Source organism: Equus caballus, chromosome 3, assembly GCF_041296265.1.
Source record: "Equus caballus isolate H_3958 breed thoroughbred chromosome 3, TB-T2T, whole genome shotgun sequence".
Classification (NCBI taxonomy): Eukaryota; Metazoa; Chordata; class Mammalia; order Perissodactyla; family Equidae; genus Equus; species Equus caballus.
Window position 1 is genome coordinate 59,723,664 of NC_091686.1, and position 15,686 is coordinate 59,739,349.

The 15,686-nt window shown below is 38.5% G+C and overlaps 1 protein-coding gene across 1 annotated transcript in view; it reads left to right on the forward strand.

The window, feature by feature from the left end:
* HPSE (heparanase) overlaps positions 1–12,243 on the forward strand; it is a 35,532-nt gene extending 23,289 nt beyond the window's left edge. The window contains exons 8-12 of the mRNA XM_001493282.5: positions 140–246; positions 1,346–1,460; positions 4,423–4,541; positions 5,707–5,853; positions 10,370–12,243. Of these exons, the coding sequence (XP_001493332.2) occupies positions 140–246; positions 1,346–1,460; positions 4,423–4,541; positions 5,707–5,853; positions 10,370–10,529 (648 nt within the window). The 3' untranslated portion in view covers positions 10,530–12,243. The remainder of the gene's footprint in view (positions 1–139; positions 247–1,345; positions 1,461–4,422; positions 4,542–5,706; positions 5,854–10,369) is intronic.
* Positions 12,244–15,686: the final 3,443 nt, after the last annotated feature.

Sequence of the window (15,686 nt, forward strand, 5' to 3'; positions counted from 1 at the left end):
ACCTAAATGACCGTGAACATATTTGTAACTATATTGGATGGATGAGTCTGGGAATACAAGGCTTTGAATGTTGTTAATCTTCAGCACCCTAATTGGTCAACTCGTTTGCAATTACCATGGAGACTTTCCTGTTCCGTAGGTTGTTGAGGAGACCAGACCCCACAAGAAGGTTTGGTTAGGAGAAACAAGCTCTGCGTACGGGGGTGGCGCACCCTTGCTGTCCAACTCCTTTGCGGCTGGCTTTATGTGAGTGAAGTACACTCGCCTCAGGGCCCAGATGACAGCATTCTCCTATCCTTCCATTCAGTTGAAATAGCTCGTCAGCCAAAAATTTGAGCAAAGATAGTTTCTGTGGCTGACCCTCTAAATTCGTGCCAGATTTTGCAAGAAAATGATTTACTGGAGCTTGTTGGACATCTTTAACGTGTGTTCCAAATTAATCATTGTGTGAATGAATTTCTTTAGAAGTTTTGTTACTTAATTATGGCCCATAAATATGCCACCGATGGCTTCCTCTAAAGAAGTATGCTGTAAACGAGCGCATCCAGAGCCTTGACTCTGAGAAGGATGCTTAGTATATACAGCTCTATTTATATTCCCGGGAAGTTTAGAGCCTGAAGTATGAGGTCACACCAGAGGGCCTTCCAATGAATTTGAAGATTTACTAAATTACCTCGTTATTCAACCACCACAAACTTGACTGCTTTAAACTACTAGTTTACTTACGTGCCATAACTCCATTAACACTTTCAATCTATAGTTTTTTATCCTCACGTTGCGACTTATTCTCTTTCCTCTCCTACCCTCATGCTTATAAGTTCAGAAGAAAGCACAAATCCTGTATGCTCCTAGGGACATGAGGAGTAGAAAAAGAACGGAGATGTTTGTTTTGCAATTCACTAAAGGTGGGAAGGGGAGGTGTCCATAAAAGTCTAGGTGTGATTCTGCTTATTTCGTATTTTACTACTGCTGACCACAAGCACTCTTTTCTTTAGACCTCACATGGGGCTAGGGGTTGCGGCAGTGGGGCATCCTAGCGGGTGGAGAAGAATTGCTTATAAGAGTGGGCATTTGTCTGCTCTGCTTTGTAGAGGTTGTCTTACCCTGGAAGGGACTCCTACAGCATGTTAATGGTCTTCTAGGATTTGTTATGGTGCTGCAGTATGGGAAATGTGAGGGGAAAGGGAGTCGCCATCTCATTCGAATGACATTTATAATTAACATTGCTTTTCTGGTTTCCTGTCAATTCCTCCCACATAGTTGAATAAATCAGAATAGTGTATAATTAGAATTGAGTTATTTTGTTTTCCAAACCTGAAGAAAGCTGGGCCTCACTCTGTTCCAGGTGGCTGGATAAATTGGGCCTATCGGCCAGAATGGGCATAGAAGTGGTGATGAGGCAGGTGTTCTTCGGAGCCGGGAACTACCACTTGGTGGATGACAACTTTGAACCTTTACCTGTAAGTGGCCATTATTGTCCTGTTTCTGTGAACAGAGTCGAGGATACTCAGGGCCCCTGTGTTAACCTCCTTTGAGCAGTCACTCCTCTCAATAGTCAAACCATGGAGCGATAAACTGGAAGAAACCTTCGAGATCATCCAGTCTAACATTTTTGTCTCTCGAGAGAAGAAGCCAAGACCCAGGAATAACTTTGTCAATGCCATTTGCGACACGGTGTGGGTTTTTTTTTTTAAAAGGGGTAATTTGAAATTTTATGATTCAAATTTTACAAGATAAACTTGGATCAAAAAATGTTTTACAAACTAAATCAAAGTTAAAATTGCCCTCAGTATCCAAAGCTTCAAAACTTTTTTATGTCATGAAATCATAATTTATTTAACTTTAAGATAAGCCAGTACCATGTATTCGTTCAAAAATCTCACTCTAAGAATTTGCTATTTTGTTAATAATCTACAAGATATTTATGAATAAAGTCTTATTTCCCCCCACTTCCAACTGCATCTGGTGCTAAACTAGGAAATTTAACCTTTCTATCCACAAAGCTACCTGGAAGCTATATATGTCTAAAAGTTGGGATAGTTTTGATATAGCCCTGAGAAGTATGACCTTGGTTTTTATAGTCCAAAATGGCATTTTAGGATATCCATTTTCTAAGAAAAAGTTGTAGGGTAATTATTTGAATATTGTAGGAAAGCTAAGAAAGTTTGCAAAAAGCACATGCCAAAAATATAAGCTAGGCTTTTGTGGTTTGTAGATAGATTTCCCAACAAAATTGCTTTTAATCTATAGTGGTCCAAGCTCACGGGGCACACTGTTCATAACTTTCAGAAAATTCTTTTTTTTTTCCAAAGATTTTATTTTTCCTTTTTCTCCCCAAAGCCCCCCGGTACATAGTTGTGTATTTTTAGTTGTGGGTCCTTCTAGTTGTGGCATGTGGGATGCCGCCCCAGCATGGCCTGATGAGTGGTGCCATGTCTGCGCCCAGGTTTTGAACCGGCGAAAGCCTGGGCCGCTGAAACGGAGCATGGGAACTAACCACTTGGCCACGGGGCCGGCCACCAGAAAATTCTTATAAAAATGACATTACACAAAATGGAATCTATCTTCTCCAATGATCCTATGAGTCGTCTATACAGAGTTAAATCAAACATGATAATTTTGTTAGACAAATATTGAAAATCTACTGCTGGCCCTTTCTTAAATGGACCTCAAACAAGGAAGGTAAATAAATAGTTTCTACAAATTCACTTTGATTACAATGTCTAGAAATTAGCCATCTTATCCTACCGCTCTTCATGAATAGTACCAGCTATTTATTATGTTATCTAAATCTTCTCAGTGCCCCAACATAAACCTTTGGCTTAAGAACCCTGTGTATGTGCACTAAATATACTTTTTCCTCAAGGTCACAGTCAGTTAGAAAAACTTGAAAGAGTAGGGGAATAAGCCTTAAACCCATCGTATATGGCTGTTTTCTTATTTGATTTGCACAACAATCCTGGAAGGTGGCAAGGTGGCTCTCTTCGGTCCGTTTTTCAGACGAGGTTGCGTGATCTGCAGGAGGTCACGTCGTTGTCCCGTGTTGCTCTAAAGAATCCCATACAAATCCTGGCTCAGGCCTGCGTGCTTCCTGCCCTCCCAGTTACTGAACCACGCTAGAGTCACGTCTCCTCTGAAAACATTTGATTCTGCTCCTGGCTCCAGTGAAAAGTTTGAATTTAAGGAGAGAAACAAAACCTGTTTGCCTGTCAAGCCTACCTTACCTCTGCGCAAGAAGGAGAGTTGGAGTATATATTGAGAATGTTTAAAAAACAACCAACCAACTTTTTATTATGGAAAATTTCAAGGTAGAGAGAAAAGTATATGAATCCCCAGCCTCGTTTAATCCATTACCCTACCCACTCCTCACCCCCTCCTACTGGGTTACTTTGAAGCAAATCCCAAATATATCACTTTATCCATAAGTTCTTTAGTATGTATCTCCTTCATAAAGACATGACAAGATATGATTATCATACTTTAAAATATTAACAATAATTCTTCACTATCACCACATATTTAGTCAGTGTTTCACATTTTCCTTATTTAATAGTTGATTTGTTCACATCAGAATCCAAACAAGGCTTATATGTTGCATTTGATATATCTCTTAAGTCTGTTCCTCTTTACGTCCCACCCACCCTCTTTTTTTCCCCCTTGGAATTTATTAATTAAAGAAACCAAGTAATTTGTTCTATAGTGTTTCCCACATTCTGGATTTTTCTAAATTTATTCCTGTGGTGTCATTTAGCATGTTCTTCTGTCCCTTGTATTTTCTATAAACTGGTAGTTAGATCTATGGCTTTGAGCTTGTTTCGATTTTTGGATTTTCATTTTGTTTCACAAGAATTCTTCAGAGGTGATGTTGTGTGCTTCCATCAAGAGACACACAATGACTGGTTGTCTCTCTTTTTTTTGACCTTGATAGCAAGTGATGATTGTTGCCTAATCCATTACATTATGGCAGTGCTGGGGGAGGAGGCAGGTAAAGGTTTTAAAGGATATTATTTTAGTCTCTTAAACAGGTAGAAGTTTTGTTTTTAAAACTTGCCTGTGTGTGTGTGTGTGTGTGTATCTAAAAGTTTTGCTTTGAGCTTTACTTTGAATTCTTGGATGATAGACAACAAAGAATATTTACACTCTCTCTGAGCAATGAGTTGCATTCTTGAGCTATATCTCCCAGCAGGCATGGCCCTCTGAATTGTGGAAACATAGTCCTCCAGTGACAAAGAGCAGCAAACAAGATATCCCCCTCAGATTCATGGTGGTAACACGGACCGAAAGATGAATCCTCTTTAAATACCTCTAGGATAACAGTCACACTCTTCGTAGGTTAGCTGTTCTCCTGATGCTGTTTTTGTTAAATAAAAAAATAAGTAAAGATCTATTTTTGTCCCTTCTCTCCCCAACCACCACGACTAGGACTATTGGCTCTCTCTTCTGTTCAAGAAACTGGTGGGCACCAAGGTGTTAGTGGCAAATGTGAAAAGTCCAGAGACAAGCAAACTTCGAGTATACCTTCATTGCACAAACATCAATCAGTAAGTGTGTAAGACACTCTTTACCAATCAACAAGTTTGACTTAGTAAGCATATAACTTACTACTCTAATACCCCGTTGTCCTCTGTCCATACAGCGGGGCTAAGGTATAGCATTGTTCTCTATTTTGTTTGTATTCGTAATAATATGGGTGCCAGTCTAGCTAAAAAAAGTAGCTTACATATAGGCATTTGCAGACCAGCAAAGATTAGTACAATGATTTTAATTGTCATAATTCATAACAGAAATATATCCCAAGTTTAAAGAAATAAATAATAGTACAAATTTAAGAATATAACTATTTTTATATGAATGGTTAATTCATTGAATGACTATGAGTGGACATAAATATGAATATAAATTTATATCAATGAATAAATATTTGAATATACTATCCCCTTGCATCATATCTGATAAATTTAATAAGGAAGAAAAAGAATTAAAAGAAGGAGAGCAATAAGAACAACAATTTTGTATTCAAAAGTTTCAACCCAATTTCCAGAGTAGGGATCATACAGGTTTTTGTTGTCCGATACTCTGGCCTTAGGTAGCAAAAAATGTTCCTAAATCTGAGAGATTTTTCTCTTCTCGGTTTCAATCTGTCCTTCCTGATGGGATGATACTAAAATACTAATTTTAGCCAGAAAAGCCACCCATCATTTCCAATTTCTGGTGAGTGGGAACTCTATGGATGGTGGGGCCTCACTGGGAAGAAGGCGGGGGGCAATGGTTTGGATGCATAAATTCTGAAAAGTGTCAATACATTTAATTTTCTTGTTTGTTTCAGTCTTTCATAAGGCTAGAAAAAGCCCCTGTTTATATGGTTTATAATTTGAATTCACATGAACCCACAGCATTTACTTTTTACCATTTAACCTTCCTATGTTTAAATAGGGATGGGCTGACTGGCTTCCTAACAACTCAGCTGGCAAAGCAGCAAAAATCTCAGAATGCTCTAGCCCAGAAAATGGTAGCATGAATATTTTTAATCATTTTCGAAATAGGACCACATCAGTGGTCTAATATTATCACAAAAGGAAGAATACAAAGAGGGCCTATCATCATCCCAGATACTAATACTTAGTATCCATGAGTATATTTGCAATCAAGTTTTTAATTGCTTAAATTAGATAGATATTGGTATTGATTTAATCTATTTGCTTTTAGCCCGAGGTATAAAGAAGGGGACTTAACCCTGTATGCCTTAAACCTCTACAATGTCACCAAGAACTTGCAGTTACCATATCATTTATTTGGCAAGCGAGTGGACAAATACCTCATAAAACCTTCAGGACCTGATGGGTTACTTTCCAAGTGAGTAATTTCTGTTGGTCATTTCAAACTTTCACCAAATTCCTTGATGTTTATTAGAATAGAGAGCATTGATAGGGAGCAAAAAAAGTCAACTATTTCAAGTCCTAACAACTCTTAATATTCAGGAAGTTTGTGTATGAATACTTATTAACACAGCTGTATCACTCTGAGAGTCCAAAGCAGAAGGATGGGAACACACACTAGTAGTTATCCGAGGGAACAGTTTGCATTTCAAAACAACTTGATATATCAAGATCTGCTCAATACATTCAGGTTATTTGCTCTAAAAAGACAAAATTCTTGGTAACAGTCACTAAAGCAAAGCATACCTATATAGAGAGATATATAATTGCTATGTAAGGCATAGGAGTTGGTGTAAAATCTCACACCACGTGAGCTGGGTGTGATTCTCTTATAGTATCGCTTTTTTTATTAGTTAGAGTAAGGAAAAAAAGTGGCCAGAAACGTACCTTTTAGGTGGATTATCTGAAGTTGGTTCTAATACATTTTGGTTTAAAAGCCAAATGTCTTGTAAAAGACCGTATTCAACAGAATACCCAAGAATGACTACAAGCCTTGAAGAGTTAGACACACAAATATTGTAAGATTTCTGTCCAATGTGTGTTGGAAGGAGCTCTTTCATCATAACTATTCTCACATTGGAACACAAAAAATGAAGAGTTTACAAAATTCTCACCATTTCTTGCCATCTTTGCAAATGCTCTGTGAGTGATGTTTTCAATGGCAATTAACATCAGAACCTGAAAAAGTACAGTCAGGATGCTTTCTCCAAAGTCCTATCCCCCATCGACAGCCTTATTAACACTGGGCACCATTCCTTTATTTTGTCCCTCTGCTTTGTTTTACTATGACAGTAATTATACAACCTCTAATGGGATAAAGGAAGGGGGAATCCACAAGTTTTCCCAAGTTTCTTTCCCTACACAGGCTTTGTAGACATTTTTAATGGGCTGCATGTTTTATAAAATACCATGGTTTACTTACCCATTTTCCAACTGCTTAAACCTTTTTTTCCTGTTGTAAATAATGTATATTTGGGTAACAGATACTTTTCTCTATTTGGGCTCTGACCCTTTTTGAAGTGGATATTTTTAGCATATTTTTGTCCAATGCTGATAAGGGAAGAGCTTTTCCGAAGTAATTGAATAATAGTTGTGGAGTTAGACGTGTCTTCAGAGACCATTCTAGTCTAACCTTCGGTGGGTATCTAAGGCCATTCTGCTCTTTTCGTCTCCTCCTCTGTCAGAGCTCGCGGCCTTTCCTGGCGACTGTTCTCTCACAGGACAGAGTGAGCCTCTCTGTGCCTTTTGTCGGCTGCGCTCAGATCTATTCTCTAGAGCAGAGCCTGGAAACTATGCCTCACGCCTGTGGACAAGCGGGTTTAGAGGATTTCTTTTTTTTCTCTTTTTCTGGTAGGGGAGGTTGGCATGCCGTCTGGGTTAATTTTTAGTTTTAATTAGTTATTTAAAAATTGACAGCTACTAAAATATCTGCATTTCTTGCTTTTCTGTAAAAATGGATACTCTGTCAACTCCGGCCTTGTTTTCCCGCTTGGATGGAGTTGAATTGGGGTCGTGTACTTTAGACAGGTCATCAGCTTTTTAGTTCCCCTTAGTCCCCACGTGGCCCTGGTGTCTCATGCCTGACCTCCTGCACTTGCCTGTGGAACTCCCTTGTCCTTTGTGGGAATTCGAGCTTGCTCCCCTTAATCTGGAGCAGTGCTGAATACCCCATTGTCTCCAAAAGGACTCTCAGATATTTAAAGGACAGTTGGATTCTCTTCTCTCGAGGCTAATTATGCTCCATTTCTTCAACGAGTCTTCTCTTAGCTGTATTTATCACACCCTGTTGCGTTTTGATCACACATTTCATGCTTTATAATTGGTGAAACTATAGAGAATGTTTTATGAGTATATATTACTTATACTTTTCTCTCTTTAAAATGTTGCAAAATTATCCCGGATAAGTTTGATGAGTGCATAGTGTGCACGCTTGCTCATATTAACGACCTCAGAGGGTTGAACAATGATCCCCTTTTAAAAATTAATTTTTACTTGAACAACTTGGGTAGTGCCTATAGAAAGTCCTGCATAGTAAGTATTTAATAAATATTTGAGCGAATATATTTTTAGTATAAAAGCAGTATTTTATACTTATCCCAGATAAATTTTGCCCAGCATCCCCACTTCTGCCCAATCTGTTGCTTGCTAATTCCTTCCAGCTCTATTTCATCTGAAATTTGACAAGCATGTCTTTGATTTCCTATTATCACGTTACTGACTTCAAAATATGAAACAAGATACTACCCTCAAATAAAGACCTACCCTCCTTGCCCAGCCTGCTGTGGAGATAATCGGCAAGCCCTAAGCTTACACTCAGTGCAATGATAGCATCCTTTAGCTATATTTATAGCTGATTAAACAATATAGCCAGATGGTAGTAGGTATTATCTTGCACATGTTTCATCATCTTAACCCACAGCACTATTAATTTATAATGATCAGATTTACTTTAAACTGTGTGGCCTCTCCTAAAGCATTTCTGAATTTTTTGGGGGTACCCTTGTAAATGGTTCTCAATTTCATGCAGAACAGCCCTTACTACTGTCACATAGAGATGTTTTCAAGGGCTATATTTTTGTGTGTGGTTTCCTGATGATGGTCACCGCATTTCCTCCTCACCCCATCTGCACACTAATGTGATGTAGGCGCTGAAACAAAACTCAAGTGCCTGTGAACTGCATGTAACTGCAATGTGGGCTTGTTAGCCTCTGGCTCCATCAGGGTCATCTTGTTAAATCTTTAGGTACAGAACCCAGAGCTGGGCATCTAACCAAGGTTAAATGGAAACCAGTCTTTCTGTTTACTGATGCTTAATGAGGGTAGAGTGTGAGAGATCTTTAAAAATGAAAACTTTAGGGGCCAGCCCTGTGGCCAGGTGGTTAAGTTCGCACGCTCTGCTTTGGCGGCCCAGGGTTTGGATCCTGGGCGTGGACCTAGCACTGCTTATCACACCATGCTGAGGTGGCGTCCCACATGCCACAACTAGAAGGACCCACAACTGAAAAATATATACAACTATGTACTGGAGGGGGCTTTGGAGAGAAGGAAAAATATCTTTAAAAAAAATGAAAACTTTATAATAATGCTAAATTAGAAACAACCAAATGTGTAACATTAGACAATTAAGTAAATAAACTAATGTGCTTTTGCAATGGAATCCTTTGCAGCCATTAAAGTGATGTCGTGGATGAATGTTTAATGGTGTAAGCAAAGGTTAGGATGTGTTAAGGGAGAAAAATTAAGTTTTAAGAGACTATGTATTGTATGCTCATTTTTGTTTAAATGAAAATATGTGTGTACATGCAGACATAGAAAAGAGATGAATATATATCAAAATGTTAAAAATGGTTATGATGAGTTAACAGGTTACTTTTGTTATATTTATTTATCTGAATAATAATGATGATGATAGATAATACTTTTACATGCTTACTATATACAGGGTACTGTTTTAAGCGTTCTCCATATATTATATGAATTACATATATGACATACATTTAACTGATATTAACTAATCTTCTAAATTTTCAACAATAAAAAACTTTTTCACACTATGAAAATTTTATAACATAAAAAGTATTTGGGAAAAAGATAATAGAGATATAAGCATCGTTTGGAATTATGGAAGTAACTATCAGTAGAACTAAAGGCAGACTAAAGCTCTTCTTTATAAGCTCTTGTTTGCATCAGATTTATTGCTGTGAGCATGTATTAATGTGATTTAAATAATAATAAATATGCATAAGAAATAACACTTGTCCTTATATTTTCCCCCCCATTTTTTGGCTCAGTTTTGAATTAGAATCCCAACAGTGAAATGCAAAGAAAACATAAATTTTTTGGAATCTGTGGTTTAGCCTAACAAAATCGTTTTCATTTCACCACAGCAATATAGTTTCAACCAAAATATCTCAACGACATAAGAAAATGAATGCACACCTCCCAGGGGAAAGGGCATTAGAGGGTTTACGGACCTCTACATAGTTACAAGCGGGAAATTTCATTGACTGTCATTTTTTATGTGAAATTTACATTCCATTCTATATCTCTATTTGCTTTTTATACAAATGTTTTCAATTATTTGCCATCAGATAAAATTGCCACAATCCAGAAGTTATGTCATATTTACCCTTTTTAGTCCTCCGTCATGTTGCGTGGTATGAGTTACGTGTCTTCCATTTTCTGTGATGGGCCAGATAGTAAATATTTCAGGCTTTACAGGCCAGATGGTCTCTGTCCCAACTACTCAACTCTACCGGGTAGCTTAAAGATCATCTAGGTCAAATACCTAACTGACTTGGTGTTGAAATACAAGTTATATAATACAGGCTGCCGCAAAAATTTTTTTCGTCTTAAAAGGATCTCCCGACTTTTGCAGAGTAGGTGGAGCACACACAACTTGGCTAACGTGGATGTATCTTTCCCCTTTGCAGATCTGTCCAACTCAACGGTGAAACTCTGAAGATGGTGGATGACCAAACCTTGCCCGCTTTGACAGAGAAACCTCTCCGCCCAGGAAGTTCACTGGGCTTACCGGCTTTCTCATATGGGTTTTTTGTGATCAGAAATGCCAAAGTTGCTGCTTGCATCTGAAAAGAAAGGGATACGCTAGCCTGGAGATTGCCTTTTTCAAGCATATTGATAAGAGCAAAGCAAAACTCAAGCTATAGGAAAGCAAGCAGATGCATTACAAATGACTAGTGGGAGCTTTAGAGACTTTAGGGACATTCAGTGCTGGATTCAGCACAGGGTTTCGTTCTCTCTAAGTAGACCGCTGCTAATAAGAAGACCTTGTGTCAAACACTGTGCTTAGTACTTTGCATGTACTATTCTTATTTAAGGTTGTTAAAAATGTATGTGAATGCTTCCAGTACAGCCAGGAGGCAAGTAAGTGAAGGATATATTATTAGTTTTAACAAAGTGTTTAGTTGTTTTTATTTTTATCTCTTTTTTTTTTTTTTTTGAGGAAGATTAGTCCTGAGCTAACTACTGTCAGTCCTCCTCTTTTTTACTGAGGAAAACTGGCCCTGAGCTAACATCGTGCCCATCTTCCTCTACTTTATGTGTGGGACGCCTACCACACATGGCATGCCAAATGGTGCCATGTCCACACCCGGGATCCAAACCGGCGAACCCCGGGCCGCTGAGAAGCAGAACATGTGAACTTAACCGCTGCGCCACCGGGCCGGCCCCTGTTTTTATTTTTAAAAACCACGATGTAGAAGATTGTCAGATTCTTTACTCTATACACTGTTTCTACGGGCTCCCATCAGAAACAGTTTACTGCCCCCACCTTCAATTGTCTGTAAGAGAGAGACAATCTCTTTGCTCCTTAACAGAGAACTAGATTCAGCTGCTGCCTCTCTTTGCTCTGTTCTGTCTTTGTCAGCAATACTGTGTGAGAGGACAGATAGTCAGATGTGATAGTACAAAAAAAGATTAATTCAGAGGAAAGGGATGATGTAAATTTCAAATGAAATGAAAAGATGAGTGTAAGTGAAACTTATTTACCAAGAGGAGAAAATTGAATTCAATACATTATCACCGTCTGTTAACGTTTACTTTTAATCTACCTTTAGTTCTTGTTTTAGTTGGGAAGCTTTTGGCTGCAAGGAACAGAAAACCTTGATTCAAATGGCTTAAACAATAAGAACATTTATAGTCCCACATAACAAGAAGTTCAAGTAGGGCCGGCTCCACGGCTCAGTATGTCACCAAGGAGCCAGGTTCATCCCATCTCTCTGCTCTGTCAGCTTTAGTGTTGGCTTCGTTCTTCACCTGTTGGTATGATGGCTGGAGCCGTTCCAAGGACCCACTCAGACCTGGCAGCAGCAAGGGAAAGAAGATGAGCAACTTTTTCTGTCTCCTTCATGGCCTTGAAGAACCCTTTCCCAGAGGTTCTCTCAGCAAAACTGTCCTGTTTCTCCTCATGTCTATGGTCGGAAAGGGGTCTCATGGCCGTGCTCCCCGATCACTGCCAACATCAATGAGATTCCTATAATTATCTCCTAGTGACCTTTGGAACAGAGAGGGTGTTGGGAAGTCTATGGCACTGACCACTCCAGTTCTGTGTTTTTTATCAGTGATAAATGATAGAATACATTATTTTCTCCTATATGTTAATTTTTAGAAATATAATCCTCTTTATATTTGTGCCTGCTACAAATATTGTCTCAATTAAATTTAAGTACATTTATAAGGAACTAAAGCTGGAACTTAAAGTTTGGATGCTTCAATACCCTTAAATTTTATATGTAAGTGATTTTTATATTTCCACATTTGAAATAAAGTAGTTTTTATAACCACAGTACAGCATGATTATTTTTTTAATAAAGCTTAAACCTACAGATCGCTACATTTGGAAGCCTTGTTTTCCTTCCCTGCTTTGTTTATATCTCCTACTTTTATTTGTCTCTTTTATATTGTCTACTTTCAGTCTCTCCAACACCAGAAGAGTTGACCCTGCAGAAAAGAGGTCATCAGGCACAAATATGATTTCTTACCTCATGTAGATTCAATCATGATCAGGGTTCTGTCCTGTCTATTCTTCTCTTCCCTGTCCCCTCTGCCACTTAATAAATCAAGGCCTAATTTCTAACTTGTATAATAATAATAATCTCCTAATCATTCTCCCTGACCTTGCTTAAAATTCTTAAATGGCTCCCTATTTCCTATAGGCACACAGGTCCTCCATAACCTGCCACCTGCCTATTTCTTCAGCCTCAACTCTTGTCATTCTCCCTATGAATTCTGTTCTCCAGACCACACATTGGTTGAGAAGTATGAACATGCAGACTTCTTTAATTTTAATTCTAATCTTTCAATTTTTTTCCCCCGCGGAAGATTAGCCCTGAGCTAACTGCTGCCAATCCTCCTCTTTTTGCTGAGGAAGACTGGCCCTGAGCTAACATCCATGTCCATCTTCCTCTACTTTATATGCGGGGCACCTACCACAGCATGGCTTAACAAGCGGTGCCATGTCCCCACCTGGGATCTGAACCGGTGAACCCCAGGCCGCCAAAGCAGAACGTGCAAACTTAACTGCTACACCACTGGGCCAGCTCCTAATCTTTTAATTTTAACTTTTGCTTCCGTACCCTTGGTGCTGTCTCTTCTGCTCTCCATCTGGACTGTTCTTCTAACTCTCCTCTCTATGTGGCAAACTTTCATGTCTATTAAGACCCAGTTCAAACATGTTTCAATATATTCCCTATCATTCAAGTAGCTGTAGTCATATTTCTTTGCCCCATAGCAGTTTTGATATTTACTATGACACTTATGATGCCTCTTATTTAGATCTATATATATCTTTTAACTTGACTGTAAGCTCCTAAGAAAGAGGTACATTATCTTAATCATCTTTGTATTCCTGTGCTTAGCATATTGTCTGGTGCACAGTAGTCACTGAGATGTTTCCTTAACGACAGAAAAGAGCATTCAAATTCGAAACTAGCTTAGGTATTTTTATTTTGAATACACAGAAAAATTTAATGATGTTTCAAACCTGAGAAGGTACTGTCTGCTGCCACCAGGGGCCGGCCTGGTGTAGTAGTTAAGTTTGTGTGCTCCACTTCAGTGCCCCAGGGTTCGTGGGTTCAGATCCCAGGCACAGACCTATACATTGCTCGTCAAGCCATGCTGTGGTGGCATTCCACATACAACATAGAGAAGACTCCCAGTGATGTTAGCTCAGGGACAATCTTCCTTTTTTTACTCAAGTAGAACTTTTTTTTTTTTTACTTGAGTAAAAAGAGGAAGATTGGCTACAGATATCAGCTCAGGGCCAATCTTCCTTACCAAAAAAAAAAATCTTTTTAGAGCCAGCCCTGATGGCCTGGTGGTTAAAGTTTGGTGCATTCTGCTTCAGCAGCCCAGGTTTAGTTCCTGGGTGTGGAACCACACCACTTGTCTGTCAGCAGCCATGCTGTGGCAGTGTCTCACATAGAAGAACCAGAAGGACTTGCAACTAGAATATATAGCTACATACTAGGGATCTGGGGAGGAAGATTGGCAACAGATGTTAGCTCAGGGTGAATATTCCCTGGCCAAAAAAAAAAAGTATTTTTAAAATTATCACTAGTGAGCTCTTACTAATGGTTGGTGGTTATGTGAAGAACTGGGGACATGGTTATGTAAAGAAGAGAATGTTCTCAGTTATATATTAATGAATACTAAATGAATTGTTATTAAGGTTTTCTTAAACTAGCTTAGAGGAGGCTCTTTCTTGTCATGTCAGTGATACTTTTTGAGCCCACATACTTCCATTGATATTTAATCCATCAAATATATTTACTTTCTGCGACTTACATTGACGCAAAATTATTTTTGTCTTTTAATTTGGCCCTTGTGATTCACTTCATCTCCACGATAATGGGAATTTCCAAGTTCTATGGTAAAACTTGTATGTTCTGAACTTGTCAGCTCTGTAATTGCACCCATTTTCTTTTTCTTTCTTTTTAAAAAATTCTGAAATGTCTCATCGACCTGTTGAATCGCCTCATGGTTGATAAATCTTTTAATTATCCTTCTAACCAGAATTTTAATTACCAAAAAAACTCACATGAATATCTATCTGTTTATCTGACCATTCAATACAAAATGAAAAAATAAATGGTAATGGAATGGATAACTAGTTTCAACTGTAGACATCTTAGTGATCCGATGACCGGCTCGTGTATCATATGCCTTAGAAAAACACAATGTGCAGATTCTCATATTCCCTCCATCCCTAGGTCAGATACTTGGTTTATTTCTAGGACTCCTCTCCTATCCTTTTCCAATTTTATACCATTCTTGATTTTACAGACTTGTGGGTTGGAAAGCCCTGGAGCAATTTAGGTAAATATTTAACAGTGTTTTTTTAAAATCTTCCCTTCTATTGCCATTAAATGCCGTAGGCTTTGATGACTCCTCTAATTTAAGTCAGATTAGTTCTTTCCTTATTTTCACACATGTGATGACAGTCTATTAGTTTTTGAATTGGCTTTTAGTTTACTTGGTTACATGCAACTTACATATTTATTTAAATTCCCATAGACCTTTCAAAGGACGCTAACAAGTCGAGTTTATCTGATTCTGCAGTACTCCAAACATAATGAGGCAAACTTGCATATTTAGCACATTCTTCTTAAACATTTTTTTTAAAAAACCTCGTATATCTATAAATCACACACAAATTTTGTAGATCAAGCTCCCTAAGCATTTAAACATCTTAAAAAACAAACAGTGATGGTAAAACCTATGTAAGCACAACTTGTACAGAAATATCTTTTCTTCATCTCGAAGTTACAAATATACTCCCCTAGCCAGAGTTAACAGAATTAGCAATTCAGGTCACTACACTAAGTAAGGTAACAATCAAGCTTTCAATTAAAGAGTCTAGAAACAGGATATAGAACCACTAGAGTGTTAGGGTCAACCCCTTCTTATGCTCAGGTGTCAGAAGTCGGGTCATCCTTGGCAAAGCTGGAGACAAGGCCTGGGGTCAGGTAGCTTACCTGGGAGGTGGTCTCGGTGAGCAGGCATGAGACATCAGGGAGAGTGAGAAGGAGGAGAGGGAAATCCAATATTCAGGTTTGTTGCTGAGTCTGCTGCAGCAGCCAATGAGGGCTTGGTTCTACTGTTACCGCTGAGAAGCATGTGAGACGCCTCCCAGAATTCTGCTCTTCTTATTCTCATGTTTCTTAGCATCTATCATTTTATAGTCACTGTACTGTCAGTTACAAGTTTTATAAAGGACACTAACTTCAT